Below are 20,887 nucleotides of genomic sequence, written 5' to 3'. Positions count from 1 at the left end.
GCTGTCCTAGATTCGCTTAGTAGACCAGGCTGGCCTTAAATTTAGTGATCCACCTGCCTCTGGATAAAGGTGTGTGCCACCACACCCAGCTACAAGTATTTAAAAATTTATGTGTGTATGTTGTGTGTGTTCAAGAAGGTCAGAGGGGTGTCAGAGCGGAGTTACAGGCAGTTGTGAGCTGTCTAATGTGGGTGCTGGGAATCAAACTCAGGTCCTCTGCAAATAACTGTATGTGCTCTTAACCACTGAGCTATCTCTAGTCCAAATTTACTTTTAAATTTATTTTTAAAGACAGGGTTTTGCCATGTAATCCACTCTGTATTCAAACTTGTGATTGTCCTGACTCAGCCTCTTGAGTGCTGGGATTACAGGCATGTGCCAATACATACAGTTAATTTATGATAATCCTAACATTAATAATAGCGTGATAATAATTATGACTAAGAAAAAAATCATATACACAATAACCTGTAAGTGCTAGTTACCTTGATTCTCTCTTGAAAAGGCTCTTTACCTGGGAGTGTTGGCACACTAGTGTAATCCCGGTACTCTAGAGACAGTCAGGAGACTGCACAAGTTGAGGCTACTAGAGCTAGAGTACAAGCAAGAAAAACAAGAATAAAAACACCAAAATCCCTACCCATGAATGCCCAATAAAGAAGTTTTTAATTCAAGTCGAAAACTTGATACTTTAAGTTACATTGGAAACAAGATCTTTGTGGGTAAAATCATATTTACATGAAGTTGTGCATGATATAGACTGAGCCCAAATTTACTGATCAGTGTCCTAGATAACGGAAATGTGATCACAGACACAGAGAAGACCACATGAGGGATAGAAAGGAGGACTGTCTGTAAGTCAACAAACACTAAAGACTGCTATAGCCAGGAAGAAACCTTCAAAGAGGGCATGACCCTGCCAAGAGCCTAATTTTAAAATTCTAGATCCTGCAGCTGAGGGGAGCATTTCATTATTTTCCTTCTGTATATGCAGAGGTTCATGTAGTACCTGTGGCATTCAGGGGACAACCTCAAGTGTTGTTCCTCTAGCACCTCACACCTCTCAAGACTGGAGTGTCTCAGCAACCTGGAACCACACCAGGTAGCTAGGTTACTGGTCCAAGAGCTCCAGGGATACCTGTCTCTACCTTTCATACCTCACATCACTGTGACCTTCTTGAACACACACAACATACACACATAAACTTAAAAATATTGTAGTTTGTAGTGTAACACATGCCACTCTTTAAGTGGGTTCTAAATGCAGGTCTCTGCTTATTAGACAATCCCTTCGACAAGTGGGCCATCTCCCCACCCCTGTCCCGACAGGGTTTCTCTGTCGCGCTGGCTATCCTGAAACTCATTCTGTAGATCAGGCTAGCCCTGGGCTGGGAGATCCACTTGCGTGCTAGGATTAAAGGTGTATATCACCACACCCAGTTGTACTTCTGATGTTTTAAGTTCATAGCAATTTTTTATAGTAGCATTAGGAAATGAACTTAAATGTCTATACTTAGCAATGGGCAATGTACTTTACAAATTAAAAGATAATGAAATAGCAGCTGAAATGAAAACTCAGAAAAGCTAGATTTGTTTATACACTCTACTGATCAGATACCTAAACTATTACATGACTGTGTGTGTGTGTGTGTAATTGGGCATACAAACTACATTAAAGCTACACATTGCATTCTTCTAACGACAAAGAAAAGAGGCTGCTGCAGTTAAAGCTACCCTAGAAAAGCACTGAAATTTTCTGCAAAAGACTTGGCTTCCGTTATTATGTGAGTTCAATAAACCAGCTTTTACTATCCTTTTGTAACTCAAAGCTGTTTAGAGTAGTGAAATGCTCTCTTGCATTCAGGATTGTGTGCTAGTCCACTGAGAATTCTACGGGTGTTCTTACAGCTACATAAACATTTAAATCAACATGCATATGGCAGGCGAACCCTAACAGCCTTGTTGAAATAAAGAACTTATTAAAGCAAAGGATACTCACCAAGAATATTTTCATGACGCATTAGCACCGTCTGGTAGATTTCTGTCTCTCTAAACCAGCTAGCTTCTTCAGTAGTAAAAAACACTTTGACAGCCACTTTTTCACCACGCCATTTACCCATCCATACTTCTCCATACCGGCCTTTACCAACCTGCCGAACCATCTGAATCTGCTTGGCAATAGTTCGCTGAACCTATACAGAAAAAAAGTAGAGTTTGTGAGCTCTTGAGGAAAAGACTTCATTAAGGCTAACTAAGGCCTGTGATACGTCATCCCATTAAAAAGCCTGGCATATTCAAGTACCTCTAATACAAATATACTAACATTTAAATTTACAGTATTTAAAAACAGCAATGAACAATGTATTCTGAAATCACATACAGGTTAGTCACTGGGATAAATTTTAACAGCCACCTGTGAGGATTCTCCTTCCCTACACACTTGGGCTTTGGTTACTTGACTTCTTTGGGGCATCAGAATAGCAAATGTATAAAAAGTAGACCTCACAGATGCTGTGTATCACACTCACCCCTTCTTTCTGCTCCCAGGAAGCACAATGTCAGCTGCTAATCCTAATCACAAGATATATGTGTGTGTGTGTACACATATAGTATGGTATATATGTATACTATATTGTATATACTGTATGTAGTATATGTAATGTCACATATACACATTATACATACAATACAGCATGATGTAGAACATGCTATATATTATATAATATGCTCTATATATTATATAATGTATTATATAACAATATAGTATATATTGTTATAATGTATATTACTCAGGAGCTAAGCAAGTTTAGGAAACAAACTTCCTGACAGGACTCATAACCATGAGAAATAATTTTTTAGCTTTAAGCCACTGAATTCAGGGTGACTTATTATGCAGAAAAATCTAAATGATTACTACACCCCTCAATTCAGTCTTTAAGATCCTAGATGAGGGGCTCAAGAGATGGCTCAGCGATTGAGAAAACTGTCTGCTCTTCTAGAAGTCATGAGTTCAATTTCCAGCAATCAGATGGTGGTTCACGACCATCAATACTGGAATCTGCTGCCCTCTTCTGGCATGCAGATAGATAGAGCACTCATATAAAATAAATAAATAAATCTTAAAAACAAACAAACAAACAAACAAAAAAACCCCACAGGCTAGAATATTTGATCCAGGTCCAGTTTTCACTACTTACCTACACTTCCCTTATTCCAACAGTTTTTGTTTTTTTTTTTTTATTAAATTTTCCATCCAGCATATTTTGCTCATTCTTTTCCCTTCCCAAATTCCTGCTAGATCTTTTTTCATTAGAGGTGAAACTATGTGTCTACTTTTCCTCCTCAGTGCTGGGTTTGTCTTGTTTGAAGCTGTGCATGTAGTCAGTTTCTGAGTTCATATGTGTATTGGTCCTGTATGTCCGGAAGATGCTGTTTCCTTGGAGTCATCCACCACTTCTGGCTCTTAGAATCTTCAGAATGTGAGGTGATCTGGCCATAACATCTGTCACCATCTGTCACCCCATTGATCACCAGGGTTAATTCATCTGATCTGATGGCCAGGCAGGTATCCCCTCTTCCTCTCTCACCCTCTCACCACTCCACTGGATTCCTCCCAACACTTCCCCAGATAGAGAAGCAGCTTTGCTCCCCTGCTGGAACCTCCAAACAAATTCTCAAGCTCTATTCCAACTTTTTATAATTCATTCATTTATTCCTCTCACAGGCTCCTGCTGCAGACCCAATTTTCTGAAGAGTGCTATTTGTCTGTCTAGCTTTAACATCTTTACTCTTCCTCCCCCATAGCTGAACTTGTCGGAATTATAATTTTTTTTTTTTTAATATATACACACACCTTTGCCTGAATTCTATTCCTGGCTCAGAATACAGGTAGTTCTGAAGTATAGTATACACTTCATCGTTCACTTCCAGACGATGAGTAATTGTAAATGAAAAAGAGCATGCTTTTCTGGTTGGAAGTGCATCTAAGGTTGGAGTGAAGCAAAGCTCAACTGGCTTATATCATGCATTGCTTAGCATACTCTCTCTGTAATGTTTTTAAGTCAGGATAAAGTATAATTTATATATAAAATAAAATCAATTGATTGGGTTAGAGAGATGGCTCGGTGGTTAAGAGCGCTGGCTGCTCTTCTAAAGGGCTCAGGTGCAATTCCCAGAACCTAAGGGTAGCTCACAATAACCTGTAACTCCAGTTCTAGGGTATTGGGCATTCTCTTCTGGCCTCTGAGTACCAGGCACGCAAGTGGTACACAGATAATTACTCACACATACAACTCTGGTAATAAGTGTCCCTTCCAAGGCTCTGCTCTGTCCCGCTGAACACACTAGTGTGGCTTTACAGTAAGTCCAGAAGCCATGTAGTTGCTACAGTGCTCTTTTCACACAACTTGAGTTCACCTAGTCCTCTGTATTTTTTATAAGTCTGTTCATCCATTTCTGTGAAAGTCTGCTCTGACTTCTATTTGTACTGAAATGAAACAACCCTTCAATGTAGGCAACCTGATACCATAATAGCATTGTCTTCAATCCATAAACAGGCTACACATCTACCTACATTTATTTAGGTTTCCATTAATTTCAACAATTAGTAATTTTCATTGTATAAAATTTGCATAGTTTCCAGAATTATTTCAGAATTAAATGATACCTACTTCTTAACTTTAAGTTTCCAGATATGTGTTGCCAGTATATTTTATAAATTCAGTAAAACTGAAATAATGACTTTGTATTCTACAAACTGATAAGCATTGGTTGCAGTATGTTTATTTATAGGAATCTTACATTTTATGTATTTTTAAAATCATACAATCTGCACAGGTAGCTCTACTCTCACCTTTCCAATTCTATCACAGATTACTTTAAACATTTTTAAACTGTCATTAAATATTTACTTTCAAGTAATGCCATTAAACAGTTAAAAACCTACCTGGAAATGTAGTGTTGTGATTAGGAGGGCTGCCTCAGAGGGCTATTCTCCATCCCTGAAGCTGATAATCTCCATCTATCGACCTACTCACCCATCCATTAAAATTATTTTGTAACCCTTTTTAGACCTAAAAGTTATACTTCCCTCAGCCAATTAGTTTAATCTTAAAGATACAAGGAATCTTACAGTTGTGTTTTTATTTAGTTGGTTATTAAAATACTTAGAACACCTAGCTGGGCATGGTGGCTCATGCCTGTAATTCCAGCATTTAGGAAACAGAAGCAGATGCAGAAGAATCTCAAGTTCAAGGACAACCTGAATTCTGTAAAACCTTGTCTCAAAACCCAAGTGCTGAGGATGTAGTTTATTGGCAGAATGCTTGCCTGGCATTCCTGTGGTTCTTGGCTCAAACTCCAGCATTGAAGTGGAAGGGAGAAAAAAGCTCAGAGCAAAATATGTTGCTAGCCTGCATTTGCACAGGACCTATATCCTAGCCTTTACTGTAAGTATCACACTTAAAAAAAAATATTTTTTTAAATTTATTTTATGTATGAGTGTGCATGTACACCTGCACGCCAGAAAAGGGAATCAGATTTTAGCATAGATGGTTGTGCGCCACCAAGTGGTTGCTCGGAATTGAACTCAGGACTTCTGGAGGAGCAGACAGTACTCTTATCTGCTGAGCCATCTCTCCAGCCCAGTATTATACTTCTGTACTTATGGCTTTATCTTGCCTATCCTATTTTCCTTGGTTCACATTTCTTGTTTTTAACTAACTTCATCTTGCACACACACAAACAATTATCTATTACTTCTTAATCTGCAATGACTAAGATGCCCACATATCCATGATGTCACATCTGTATCAACGAAACATTTATATTTATAAGAAGCTTTTGGCTTACCAATAAAGGTAGTCCAGATCCACTGCCAGAGCTCTGTGACTGGTCAATCAGGTCTTTCAAAGATTCTCCTGCTGGAATAAATGCTTCATCCTGTTCCAAATCACGGTTGTAACGACCTCTGCTTGAAATGCTCTTACAGTAATGTCTTTAAAAAGACAGAAAACAATCTACTTTTAAAACTTTTAAATTGGAACACTGTGACACTCTGAGCCTCAATTCTTGCCACACTGTTTCATTCCTTCAGGCAGAATTGTAGCCTAATCAATCTTCACCACAGGAAAAAAAAAAATTCTGTTATAGTCCAGTAGAAATTGAGTTTATGAGATATAATACTGTGTGGCATGCTAACATGAAGAGATGGTTATAGTTTATTAGTAAGGGAATACATTCCCCACCCCAGAGGCCAGTGGTATTGCTACTAGGGAGAGTTAGGCAAGAAGATCCTGAATTCAAGGCCAGTGTGGGCTACATGGTTAAGACTCTATTCTCAAAACCAAAGCTAAATAACCCCCTAAATATCACCATTTCCACAGCACATAACATGGCATTAGAGTTATAAGATCTCTTTAAAAAATCTGAAAGCATACTCAGCATAGAAAGTTATGTTATCTCTTATACTGATAAACATACATACTCTTAAAATTTGTGTATGTTCTTGTTGTTTTTATCACTTGATTGTATTCTTCCAAATATTACTTTGTTACTTTTCACAGAACAAAACTGAAAACAGCATGAACCTTCAGTTGTCTGTTTTGTTTTCTAAGACAGACTCTCACTATGTAGACCAGCGCTCCTCTAACTTGGAGATCCTGAAGATCAACCTACTTCTGCCTCCTGAGTGCTGGAACTAAAGGATGTGCACCACATGCCCAGATGGGTCTTGTTTTTGAAAAGGGACCACAGCCACATTTAGTCCAGGGCTAATTATTCTCTGCCACTGAGGCAAGACCCAAGTACTTTAACCAAGGCCTATGTTTGAGGCCAACTCTCGAAGATAGACAGACACCATTCCCAGCTTTCTGTGAGCACTAATACTGCTTCCTCCAGTCATTTCAGATGTTCTTCCCAGTCTTGGGTGGTTTTTCACATGAACATGCTGAATACTGGATAGGGTCATCTGCAGAACTCATCTTTTCCCGTGAGGCTCATCTATTCTCTAGTTCCATGCACACAGCTGATGCCATCTTCCCCAGACTCTGACCTATATTTTCTCATCTGAGACTCTGATGGGCTGTATCTATGCTCCCTCTCTGTGTCATGAAGCCAAACACTCTTCAGCCAGAAGCACAGGCATTCTTAATTCTTAACTCCTTGGTTTCCTTCTCCCAGGGATCAGTGTTTACTACAAGAGACTTTCAGGAGTCACTAATATAATAGGCTTAATCTGCCTAGGCCATTTCATTTAACTCCAATCAGTATCTTTAGGTCCTTTCTCCCATGTTACACAGATTGCCTTATGAATCCTCTCTGGTTTATAAGATACAGGCTTGGCTGAGAAACCAAGGCCATTAAATTGGTAAATGTTACCCATATCTCTGTTTTCATTATCACGCCTCACCTAATAATTGATAAATTGGTTTTTGTTTGTTTTCAAAATAAATTTTTTGTTTGTTTTGAAACAGTACCTCATTCTGTAGCTCAGGCTGACTTCTCAATCTGCTATTTTTATCGAAAGAAAAAAAAAATCTTGAAGCCTGGCCCTGGTGGCATATGCCTTTAATCCCAGCACTCAGGAGGCACAGGCAGAGGCAGGTGGATCTCTGTGTTCCAGGCCAGCCTGATCTATAGAGTGATTTTTCAGGACAGCCAGAAAAATCAGGGCTACATAGACAAACCCTGTCTTGAAAAACAAAACGGGCTAAGGTGATGACTGTCAGTAAATTACTTGTCAGAAGCATAAGGACCCAAGTCTGAACACCAGCCCCCACGAAAAACTTGGGTGTAACTGTAATCCCAGCACTGCAGAGGCAAAAATAGGAGGATGCCTAGGCTTACTGGCAAGCCCTTTAGCCCACAACAGTGACTTCCAGGTTTAGTAAGAGCAGCTGTCTCAAAAACTACAGTGGAGAATGACTGAGAAAGAGGAAGTTAACTGATTTGGCCTGCACTTGGGTGGGTACACACACGTATGTGTACACACACGCACACACAAACACAGGTCTTTGTACATATAGGAGATGAAAAATGAGAATACTATTGTTATTTTCTTTTTAAAAAGAGTCATGCAGCTGGGAATGGAGGTGTACATCTTTAATTCTAACACTTGGGAGGCAGGGGCAAATTTCCATGGGCTTGAGGCCAACCTGATCTATAGTGTGAGCTCAAAGCTAGCCAGGGTCACATCGTGAGACCCTGTCTCAAAAAAAAAAAAAAAAAGTTCAGAAAGCCACACATAATTATTTTTTAAAAATGTATCAACTTGTCTATTTTTTCATTGAATTATACTTTTTGATTTATAGATTCTTCTTTATGTGTAAAACAATCACTTTCAGTGTTAGCTGCCAGTATTTTTCATTTGTTCCATCTTCCAAACTCTTGTGGGGTTTTTGGCGAAACACTTCCATTTTTATGTAGCTGATACTACTTTATGTTTTACTTACTTCCTTGATTGCTTCCAAGTTGAGGCAGACTCAAAAAGGCTTTCCAAACTATGCATATGAATATACAGTTCTAAACTAATCTGGTTCAAATATATTTCAAAGTAGGAAACTGTCCCAATTTCATTTTTTCTATCTAACAACCCAGTATCAAATTCACTCACTGAATTTATCTTTCCCTCCAGGTTCTTAAATTTGACAGCTTCACCATACTATAAAAGTCTTTATATACAGATTTATTTATGGGATTAATAACTAACCTGCTTCATAGATAATCCCATTTCACTGAAAAATCCCAAATTATTAAACCAGAAAACAAGTTATATTACTTTAGAATCCATTTTAAAAATTCAGACACAACAAAATTCACTATTCTACAAACAAGAAAGCCTTGAATATTCTTAAATATAAGAAAATGAACTAGTACCAAAAAAATTTAATTGGTAGTTAAATTTATTCTTCCTCATAGGGAAGTCATAAGACGGTTGAAAAGCTATAACCAGAGAATATAAATTAGCAATACCTGAATTGCACACAGCAGGCAGTGGTTTTTACCCATTGGCTTAAAAAACAAACAAACAAACAAACAAAGATTGAGAATATAGAATATTTGAACGATGTTCTGTATATAAGTATCTTCTTACTTGTAACAAAAGCAGCTGGAGAAGATGATCATAGCGACTATACAGACAGCCATGGAAATGAGCACAACCAGCCATCGAATGCTGCCATCAAAAAATGGACCTGAGAATGACAGTCAACAGTAAAGTATAGTATTTTTCTGCTGCATCTTACAGAATGAGGATGAGAATAACTTATTACACTGAATTCTAGGTAGCTTGGTTATTGTTACTGACAAGTACAGAGAATCAGCCTGGACATTTCTGGGCTCACCTACCTATAACGACAGGGGGCAGTGTAGGCTGCAAATATTGGTTGCACAAATTGGTCCGACAACATTCTATTGTCCTTCGTAGCTGGGCTTTTGGTGAATCCTTTAAGAAAAGTAATGGTAAAATTAAAGGGCTTGACATATTAAACTGACTATGAACATCTTTAGTATTGGCAGATCTAATTTATAATTCAGTTGGAGAAAAGGATCTCTAAACTTTAGGTCAAAAAAATATTAGCCAGGCACAGTGGCGCACACCTTTGATCCCAGTACTCAGGAGGCAGAGGCCCTGAGTTCAAGGCCAGCCTGATCTACAAAGTGAGGTCCAGGACAGCCAGGACTATTAACACAGAGAAACTCTGTCTCAAAAAACAAAAACAACAACAAAATTACTGAAAATTTAAATTTTTTTTGAAAACAGGATTATAAGACAATTTCCTTAAGATCATATAGGTGGATAAAAACATGAGATTATAAATTATAGAGAAACAAAGAATTTTACTAATTTTTATCTTAAACATTACTGTATTTAAGCCACCATTCAGCTAGCTGCTTTTAGTTTGAATAAAGTAATTATTTGCTAGAAAACATAGTATTTTATTAGACTCATAAACTGGTATGAAAAATATAATCATAGTAGTAATAAGATCTGGGTGAGACTTAAGATCGGACTACAAAGTAGAAGGTTTTCTAGTCAAGTGGGTTGGGGGTGCTGGTTAATGGAGGTGATTGCACACCATCAACCAGATAGAAAGTATGCCTGAAAAGACCAGCAAACAAGCACAAAGACTTTAGTCATGAAAGAAGATATGAGGGATTACATGTTGACATTTCAGCACTGCCTGAGCAAAATACCATTCTGGACCAAAATATAAATAGAAAGAGCCTGTTCATCATTATGAAGGTAGCAAGAATGTAAGCAGAAATTAGCCATGTTACTCTTAAATATCAGATGGCCAGAATGGAAATGTCTCAGTATAATCAGGTGTTACCTTAAAAGGCTGGCCATAAGTCTAAGGCTTGAAATCCTACCTGGGAAGGCAGTCAATAAAGACATTCCAAATGTATAAATTTTATATTTTAACTGATTTTTTTAATTTTTAAAATAATTTCCCTTTGAAGTTATCATAAAGAAAGATATGATAGGGTTTATGTTGCAAACTTTGAAACAATCCCATATCTAGAGAAAATTAGCATAAAAGAAAGAATGATTGCATAACTAAAGATGAATAAATGAAGTGTCAGGCAGTCAGTCCCAGGAAGATATAGCCTTGCAGAAGATTAAAGTGAAAGAAAAACAAAGAGTGGACATCTTTGGCAATCTTGGGCCAAAGATCTCTAAGCCATGGGTCATTCATTGCCCACATAACAGCAGATAACGGATAATGAAGACCTGATTCTCAATTCCTTTCTCATCTGTCTTCTCTATCAAGGATGACTAGAAGAATAAACGCAGACTACAAAACAGACAGTGGCCATTAATGTTCCAGAGTCATGTAGACAGTCATGTGAGTTCACAACTCCTAACTAGAGTGAGTTAGGATGATCAGATACTTGTAAGTATGATGGATGCCTCAAAGACAGGTATAACTTGTAATATTCTGGAACAGTAAGTGTGGGAAACTAGACAGCCATATGTCATATGACTTCATTTAAGGGAAAGAAGAGTTTTCCCAACAGAGAAGGTGTACGGTGTAATGTAAAAAAAAATCAGCATAAATCCCTCTAGCTCTGCCAGTTATTCCCTTTGCGACCCTAACCTAATTTCTCTTTAGTTTCCTCCGGAAGGCACTAGATAGAAAGTTTTGCCTTACAGGCATTAAGATAGAATGTACTAAATACTTAGCAAACTAAATTCAAATAGAAAACATTCAATAAATTGATTTCCTCTTTCTCTGGGATGTATGATATGAATTCCAGAGTCTTGAGTAAGACAAAAAACTTTGGGCAGCCTTTCAGAGCGGATGTGCCTTTACCACAAATAAGCTATCAGCAGGCTTACCTTATTGCATGGGTTAAGTCTACAGCAGGTTAAAAAAATATATATAAAGCAGTATCTAGATTATGGAATGGGGTGACATAGCTTTCTCTTTCCTATACTCTTCCATATCCTCATTCTCCACCCAAGTCATTTTACCTATCTGTGGACTAAGGTAGGAATAAAATCCTATGGGGGTGAGGAGGAGGGAAGCCTGACGATAACCTCAGCAGTTAAGGGCACTGGATACTCTTCCAGGACTCAGGTTCGATCCCCAGCATCCAAATGGTGGTTCCCGACCATCTGTAACTCCAGTTCCAAGGGATGTGACACCTTGGGCACTGGCCTCCTTGGGCACTTGCATGTACATGGTGCACAGACATACAAGCAGAAAAAACACCTACACACATAATAAATAAATTAAAACCCCAGAGAATAATTTACTTGGCAGTTATGAAATGGTCGAGTCTGGCTTGAGTAAACCCTGTATGCTTGGGCAGAAGAGAGTTCTGAGAATGCACTGAAGCCAAATGACAAGGAATGGCATGAAGAGTTTGAGAATTAACTCCTCCACAGGATGACAAGAACAAGACAGGACAGTGCTGGTAAACAGTGAGGTAGCAAGAGCACGAAGCATATGGGAATCATTTATATGTGCTCTGATCTATACCTAGCCCTGAGAAGAGGTCAAGAGTGAGATCATGAGACTATGCCTGAGGATCAGAAGTAGTTTGTGATAGTGATAGTGCTGGACAGTTTTTATGTCAAATTGACACAAGCTAAAGCCATCTGAGAGGAGGGATCCTCAATTAAGAAAATGCCTCCATAAGATCTGTGTTGTGGGCCGGCCTTCAGGGTATTTTCTTAATCAGTGATTGACAGTGGAGGGCCTAGCCCAATGGCACCCAATGGATGGTGCCATGCCTGGGCTGTTGGTCCTGGATTCTATGAGAAAGCAGGCACAATAAGCCATTAGGAGCAAGCCAGTAAGCAGCACCCTCCATGGCCTTGGCATCAGCTCCTGCCTCCAGGTTCCTGTCCTAACTTCCTTCAATGATGAACTAAAACATGGAAGTATAAGCCAAATAATCCCTTCCTCCCCAACTTGATTTTTGGCCCAGTGTTTCATCCCAGCAATAATAACCCCAACTAAGGTAAATGAAGTTTATCAAAATATAGAGAAGTCAGGAAAGCACTGGTCCAGCTCCTTTAAGTAAAATTTTATTTCTCAGATTTGGTTTTCCTTCCTTCCTTTCCTTGAGACAAGGTGAGACAGCAAAGTCTCATCATGCAGCTCTGGCTGGCCTGGAATCAGTGTAGAACAGGCTCGCCTCAAACTCAGAGATCTGCTTGTCTCCTGTCTCCTGAGTCTTGGGACTAAATGTATGTGCCACCAAACCCAGTTCAAGTAAAATTTAAAAATATACTACTCCCATATTTTAGGATGACAGCTAAAAGTTTTCACCACAAATTTAAGCACAACTAAAAATATACTAATAAATCCTGGCTCACTGTACATAATGACACTCTAAGTCAGACTTGTTACATCATTTTTTGGTCTACTAAATAGAAAATAAACAATATAAAAATCTGATACCAATTCTCTTTCTTGAGAGCAGCGTCTCACTATGTAACCCTGGGTGGACCTCAAACTCAAAGATCTGTAGCATCTGCCTCTAAATGCTGTGATTTAAAGGTGTCACCACACTCAGATAATTATCATATCTTTTTTTAAAAGACTTATTTATTATTTAATATAGAGCATTCTGCCCGCATGCCAGAAGAGGGCACCAGATCTCACTATAGATGGTTGTGAGCCACCATGTGGCTGCTGGAAATTGAACTCAGGGCCTTTGGAAGAACAGGCAGTGTTCTTAACCTCTGAGCCATCTCTCCAGTCCTAATTATCATATCTTGAATAAATGCTTCTTTAATAACTAGAAATTTTATACTGGAACTCATATTTCCCTTCAACATTTTCCACACTCATTATGCATCACTGTATTTTTTAACAACTAATTCCCTATATAAAAAAAGTGTATTTAAATTATTTGAATATTTTTTACATATTAAAGCTTAATTATTCCTATATTAAAATTACATTAAGATCCTTTAAAAAACATTAACATAAGAAATGCTTTTCTTGATGTGGTAAACAGGATTTAAAAACTTGTCACTGAATTCATGGATAATATACTAATTCCTATAAGGACAAATTTCAGAATTAACTTCGTTACTATTTTTCTTGCCCTTTCCTACACCCCATTTTGGATCAGGAGTAAAATACTAATTAAGAAAACAGTTTATTGTATCAGTGCTCCATTATTCTGTAAAGTCCTTCCAAAACATATACTTAAAATCTCAAAGCACTAAAAAATAACCTTCAATAATCTAACAATTTAAATTTTGTTTTGCTTTGTTTTTCAAGACAGGGTTTCTCTGTATAGCTCTGGCTGTCCTGGAACTCGCTCTGTAGACCAAGATGGTCTCAAATTCAAGAATTCCACTTGCCTCTGCTTCCCAAGCAATACCTACTCCCCCCCACCCCCCACTGCACAATAATATAACAATTTAACTTAAAGCATCATTTTAAAAAGGGTAGAAGGAGATGGCACAGTGGATGAACGTGCTTACATGCAAGCCTGGCAACCTGAGTTAGGTCCCTGGCACCCACATGGTGGAAGGAGACATGAGACTCAACTCATGTTCTCTGACTTCTACACATGACTGGGTGTACATACTCTAATAAATAAATGCAAAACCAAACAAAAAACCTGAACGCCACCTAACATGCCAATATATTCAACATCCCCAAACCCCTTTTGCTGATATTTTCAGTGCTAAGCAAAGTACTGTGTAGAATTTTCAGATTTTTGACATCCCAGGCCCATGATCTGTTAACTGGAAGGTTAAAAGAAGGGCGACTGTGGAAGGAAAAAGAAAAGGAACCTGAGAACTCTGTTCAGAAGAGTACTTAACAAAAGAAACTAACCAAGTGTAGATCTTAAAACTATGTGCCCAAGTTACTACCATATAAGCCTGTGCACACCTAGGGATATGGGTAACACAGCCAGATACTGCTCAAGATGTGGTAAACTTTAACATTTACTAAGCCCTCACTATGTCATTTCATTTGTTATATAAAATACTAAAGAAAGTAAGTGCCTTGCTCAAAGTTTCACAGTTCTTATGTGAAAAGCGTATGAGTTTGGACATAGTAAACTTGCAAACTAATTTACACTTAGTCTGGGACCAACTTAGTCTAGAAGTCTGTAGGGTACTTGTTAATACTGTTACAGCTTAGAGCCTGTAACCACTGCTCCTCCTTGAATTTTTAAAAGTGGTTTAAAAAGGCACACAGAGTTAATAACATGTTAATGGCATAAAACTGGAAGAAACAAATACTCTCAAATCTGAACAAATCTTAATGTGCTGTTACAATTTCACAAATACAGGACAAGTAACAAAACCATTCCATTCCCATCTACTTGTATCAAAGGACCAACATCAAGAGTGAAGAGTGGGGTAGGTGTGGCTGGGAAACAGAGAAAGTCAAAAACATGAGGGTTTAGGTGACTGAAGTCCAATTCTTCAAGAATACAGCACAACTGCTAAAACACATGTGGCTGCATTCAGAAGAAGAAAAAGGCTTTTTTTCCTGCTTTGTACCACACTTGATTTTGTATTACACTGAACCACTAGAGAGTAAATAATTGAAGACACTATGAGATTTTTTTTCCCCCAAAGCTGAGAAGATGGATAGAAGTAGGATGAAAACAGTTTTGCTCGCATACTAAAAGGCTTTCATTCTGAGGAGAAACCAGGTCTGTTTGTACCAGAGAGACAGAAGGCAGAATCCCATTCAGTCATTTGCCTGATGACTTTGAGTATAAACCTAACACTGAAGCCTGCCAATTCAGAATGGGATTAATTTCCTGACACAGTTCACATTTAAAGTATAAATGTTTTTCAAAAGGTGAGATCTCTTAAGAAATTCACATAATTTAGAAAAACCTGAAAAAATGTTCTCTGCTGCTGCTCTTTTCAAGTAGCTGCACAGAAAAACTCTGTATTAGTTCTCCCCTATTGCTATGATCAAACACCATGACCAAAAGAAACTCCCAGGAGAGTGAGTTCACTTGGGTTTGTGGATCTAGAGAGTTAAGAGTCCATGACAGAAGCGCAAAGGCATGGCAGCAGGGACAGAAGCTAAGCACGCACATCTCAAAGGCAAGCAGAAAGCAAACCAGCAGTAGGTAAGATTTTATCCACCATACAGCCTGCCTCCAACGACAAACTTCCTCCAACAACGTCACATGACCTACACCACCCCAAACATTACAAACAACTGGGGATCAAGTATTCAAATGCCCAAGACTATGGGGGACATCTTACTCAAATCACCACATACTGAAACAAGAATTTAATAGTGCTGGCATAGGAAACAAAAGTTATTGTCCATGACTTAAAGTCTTCCCAATAAATCTTACACTCTACAAATAAATGTGACTGTCACTTTTTGCATTAACCACAATCTGTGATGATTCAAAACTTAAAAGTAAAGCAATCAGGAACTTCAATTAGTAAAATACAATTACTTGACAAGTCAGGTTTTCTTCAACAAATCTGTTTTTGTGACTAAGAGCAGTCCATGTCTGCTAGGGGACTCAACGCTGTTCATGAAGTTCTACTCCTCTTTATTTCACGGTTACAAACTAGATCTTACCTTGCATTGAAAATCAGAGCCTTCATACTTCATACACCCAGAAGTTAATGTGGTTTCTCCCTGATCATCTTCTTCTATAATGGCAAAACAATGCCCATTAGTTCTACGAGAGAGAGAGAAAAAAAATACAATTTCCTATCAGAAGGAAACAACATGGTGGTATACAGTCAAAACACTAGCACCCAAAAGGCCAAAGCAGGAGGATCTTAACTTCCAAGTCAACCTGAACTACAGAAACTCTGTCTAATAAAAAGGCCAGAGAGATGACACAGTGGTTAAGGGCACTTGTCACTAAGTCTGAAGCCCAGAGTCTGACTGCAAGCACCCAAACAGTGGAAGGAAAAAACTGATTCTGGAAAGCTGGCGTGTCCACATGTACAGAACATACACACCTAAATAACTGAATATAAACTTTTTAAAAGACATACAAAAGAACTAAAGATACATGAATTCATGAATACAGCCTTCAATACCTTGTTTTTTAAAATTTAAACTGTATTCTCATATGATTTATTAGCAAAACCAATTTAGATTTATGCTAAATCAAAGGTAGTGTGTTTAAACTAAGAAACTTAGAGGGCCTCTGAGAACTCTGTCAAGTGGAAAGGTTTTACTAAAATGCTTCATGTTTATGCTGTTATGTAACTGTTCTGCTAATTACTCATGCTCCCGTGCTACATGTATATGGTAGGAGATAAAAATATGACTTTCTGAGAAACATTCAGCAGATCCTAATGACACAAGAAAGTATATCTGGGAAGAACAGATGACTCAGATTCTGAAAGTTACTTTATAGTGACTGTGACAGAAAGCAGAGAGACGGTCTGAATAATTTTTAAGACATTTACATAAATATATTTATGTTTCATGAAGTTTTGATGTCAGTGTCCTTGAGTTTTTCCCTTAGCAAATGTAGGAAGGATAAATAATAATTTAATACATCATATTTTATAAATTATATCTAGTCTATTCAAAGAGCACAGAAAGCTACATTATTATACAGAAAACCTCCATTATTATATTATTAATTCTATAACAAGGAGATAATTATTGACTGAACTGAATACATTTGGGGGGTGGGTCTAAATGAATCTATAGTTCTTCAATGTGCCCCAAGACATGGATTATGCACCATGGGTTGGCTAAGCAGGTAAAACTGCTTGCTGTCTAGACTGACAATCTGAGTTCCAGTCTTGGATCCTACATAGTAGAAGGAGAGAAGAGACTTCTGCAAGTTGTCCTCTGATCTCTTCATGTAAACCTACCCATATATCATACACACATGTACAATACAAACATGTTTAACAAATATGAACTCAAGTTACATGACTATCTGTAAATGAATTGAATAGATAATACAAAGCTAAGAAGGAAAAAGAAAAGTCATATACAGCTAATGTGGACCGGAGCAGAGAAAAAGAACAAAATTATCACAGTATCACCTTGTATATCTATACTCTACTGCTACTGGCTACGGAGCCAGTGAGTAAATACTGTTTTCTTTTTGGTAATCTACAAAAGAGAAAACATTTTTCTACAATGTGCACCATTAGGTTCATGATTTTAAAAGTCAATAAAAAAAGGAAAACTAAACCAGGTGTGGTAGTGCCCACCTTTAATCCTAGCACTCTGATCTCTGTGAGTTCAAAGCCAGCCTGGTCTACATAGTGAATTCCAAGTCTATGTAGAATGACCCTGTCTCAAAATTCCAAACAAATAAAAAAGCTGTACCATGATATAACTAATAATTAGCAATGGTTTAATGATAGATACCATTATTTCTACATTCAAGCGAAGAATCCTTTCTTTCTTTGGAAAGATACAATATACAAAGGGAAAAACAAAAAACAAACAAACAAACAAACAAAAAAACTTGTCCAAGCGTACTTTTATCTAGCCTTTAAGGACTACACCAAATACTTACATGCATGTGTTATTAATAGCATCATCTGGGCAGTGTCCTGAGCAATAGCACTTTAAGAAAGGCAAGGTATCCTCTGGTGCTAAAGTCACTCCATTTTCTGGCTTCTTCTGGTCCAAGTCTGATTTCATACCAGTGCCATGGAGCATACTGTCTAGATTCTGCCCTGCATTAAAGAATGAGATTTATGAACAATCATTCTTGAAAAGTTGTTTAATTATAATCTTTAATAAAGAAAGCTAAGTTTCCTTTACCATAATAACTGTTGTTAAGATACCTTAAAGATAAATTTCATATAGTATCAATTTATAAACTATATACAGAACTACTGTTCCAAATATTGAGGGATACACGGAGATGGCCCAATTACAAATTTTGTACTAGTGAAAGATAAACAAAAATGACAAAAAAAGATAGAAAGGAAGAACTTCTTTCCCTAAAGGTATTTGGCAAAGAGCTAAGCACTCGTATGTAACCAGCATTTGCTACTTTACGGGTTCCTTTTTCTTCCACCCTTTTCCACACATTTTCTTCTTCCCTTTCACTAGACAGGAGAGAAAAAAGGAGAGGAAAGGAAGCAATGCTATCGTTGGACCACTTCCAGCTGATGAGGAAGAGCAAGTTTGATCTTCGCTGTTGAGGATATTTAATTTCTTCCTGCATACAACTATTTAACAAACTACAACCAACAGCAATCAACAACTCAAACCACTTCACAAGGCCCTAGCATTTAAATACCCTCTGAAAAGTCCCCAGAATTCCAAATGTCACACAATTACAGAAACTACCTGAGGCTGGCAAAACCAGAGCATGAGGCAAGTCATAGTAAGCTGCTTTGAAGCAGCCTCATACATATCCCCAACACCTGGGATTAAAAAGAAGACACATTCTTATTTGTTTTTCAAAGACCAAAAATCCAAAATTCTCACTACACTGCTAAACACCTTTGAGTGTTAATTCCAGGACAAGTTCTCTACTGTAACTGCCCTTTAGTCTTTTGCTTTTTCTTTAAATAAGCTATTTGAAACTGCCAGCTAGCCATTTGACTATCAGCTGACAGACCCCTCCTTGGTGCCTCGTTGCCTTGAGAGAAGAACTGTCAAATAAACAGTCCTTTCTTTAACAACTTGCAGTGCTGTCACTCTGTCAGACTGGCTGTTTTGAACACTCCAGAGATTCCTCCGAGGAAACTCCACACCAGCTACAGTGACCACTGGAACCACTGCTACTGCTGAGGCTACAACCCAGCTTCCGGAGGCCTCACTCCTCACAACTGCCCCAGGCTCCTTTATCATTGAGGCATTCATAATGAATTTTTAAAAATAAAAAGGCCAATCCTAAGTTTTGAACCAAAAATCACAACTACAGCTAGGAGGTTGCTAAGAAGAGTTCTAGAGTGGCTAGAGGGAGAGACTACAGAAGACTATGAAGGATTGCAGACATACTGAGGTGATGGAAAAGTATGAAAAGCTAAGCTTGGGATCCCAGGTAGCTGTAAGAACTCTTGTGATTTTGGTTCAAGAGTTAAGAGGCAAGCCTGTCCCAAAAAAAAAAAAACAATTAAAAAAAAAAAAAAACTAACAACAAAAGAACCAAGGGTTCTGACATCTTAAGTTTGAAGTCTGCAATACTAGCAGCTGAGGACTAGCTTTCGAGGCCCAGAGTGTGCTCTGATCTGTACCTAGAGCAGTAAGCTAATTTTCAGTATAGAATAAGTAAGTCTTCCTTGAAAACCTAACCTATATGCCTACAGCACCAAGGAGTTCAAACAGATCTCCAGCTTGCTATGTGTGACAGTTACAATTTACTATGTATAATATGGGGAGAAACTTCAGAAAAGGCTGACATAATTTCTAATGCTTTCAGAATGATGGGGGCATGTCTTCTTCAATACTTTGCTTCAAAACTTGTAACTAACATTAAAAAATTTTTTTTTGAACGTCTGTGAAAAGGGAGCTGCTAATCACCTTCCAGAGAACTCTAATCACCTAAGGGAACTGTGAAAACATGAAACAAATTCTGTTATCTACCTTTCCTCGCACAATCATTGGTTTGAATCCAGACCACACTATCAGAATGTTGCCAAAGGCTTATGTAATAAAACCAGTATCTTGCATTAGTGTTTATAGCCTCAAATGACAAGTAATGACATACATGACACTTAAATTTTCAGGTAAAATAACCTGGCCCTTCCAAAAGAGCTAGAGCCAAAAGGATTAGAGAAGTATGAATTTCACTATAAATATAACATGGTTTAGTAATGTGAACTCAACTGTAAATTTAGGAATACCGATGAAGGTAAAATAAGAAAAATAACACATATGCATATACGGACAGCAGGAAAACAGAATGTAAGAGCTAGAGATGCTATAACTCGATTCTTATTTTATGTATGTATGTATGTATGTACGTACGTACGTACTTTGGTTTTTCACTGGCGTCCAACTCACAGATCTCCCTGCCTCTGCCTCCCCGGCGCTAGTATTAAAGATGTGCATCACACCACCCCATAACTTAAGTTTTAATGACCTTAAGTTTTTTATACTTTTTTCTTTAAAGAAAAAAATTATTATTTATTATTTTTATTTTACGTGCACTAGTATTTTGCCTGTATGTATGTCTGTGTGAGCGTGTCAGATTTCTTGGAACTAGAAGGAAGAAGAATTGTCTCAGGTCTAAGGCAAACCCTATGTGAGCTGTCCTATGGGTGATGCAAATTGAACCAGGGTCTTCTGGAAGAGCAGCAAGCGCTCTTAATCACTGCGCCATTTTACCAGCCCCAAGTTTCTTATCCTTAATAGACAGAAAAGAAATTTACCCGAGTAAGTATTTGTTAATAAAAACAAATGCTGAGAAGGAATAGCATTCAAAGGTAGGTAGGTAGGTAGGTAGGTAGGTAGGTAGGTAGGTAGGTAGGTAGGTA

The 20,887-nt window shown here is 37.9% G+C and overlaps 1 protein-coding gene across 1 annotated transcript in view; it reads right to left on the bottom strand.

Moving 5' to 3' along the window:
* The window catches only part of Bmpr1a (bone morphogenetic protein receptor type 1A), a 93,592-nt gene that overhangs the window by 10,201 nt on the left and 62,504 nt on the right, over window positions 1-20,887 (bottom strand). The window contains exons 4-9 of the mRNA XM_055607994.1: window positions 17,968-18,130; window positions 16,044-16,146; window positions 9,346-9,442; window positions 9,092-9,191; window positions 5,851-5,995; window positions 2,000-2,192 (exon numbers count right to left, since the gene is read on the bottom strand). Coding sequence (XP_055463969.1) covers window positions 2,000-2,192; window positions 5,851-5,995; window positions 9,092-9,191; window positions 9,346-9,442; window positions 16,044-16,146; window positions 17,968-18,130 — 801 coding nt within the window. The remainder of the gene's footprint in view (window positions 1-1,999; window positions 2,193-5,850; window positions 5,996-9,091; window positions 9,192-9,345; window positions 9,443-16,043; window positions 16,147-17,967; window positions 18,131-20,887) is intronic.

This window comes from Psammomys obesus, unplaced genomic scaffold (genome assembly GCF_907164565.1).
Source record: "Psammomys obesus unplaced genomic scaffold, mPsaObe1.curated_primary_1811, whole genome shotgun sequence".
Classification (NCBI taxonomy): domain Eukaryota; kingdom Metazoa; phylum Chordata; class Mammalia; order Rodentia; family Muridae; genus Psammomys; species Psammomys obesus.
This window is presented reverse-complemented; position numbering and strand designations above follow the sequence as displayed.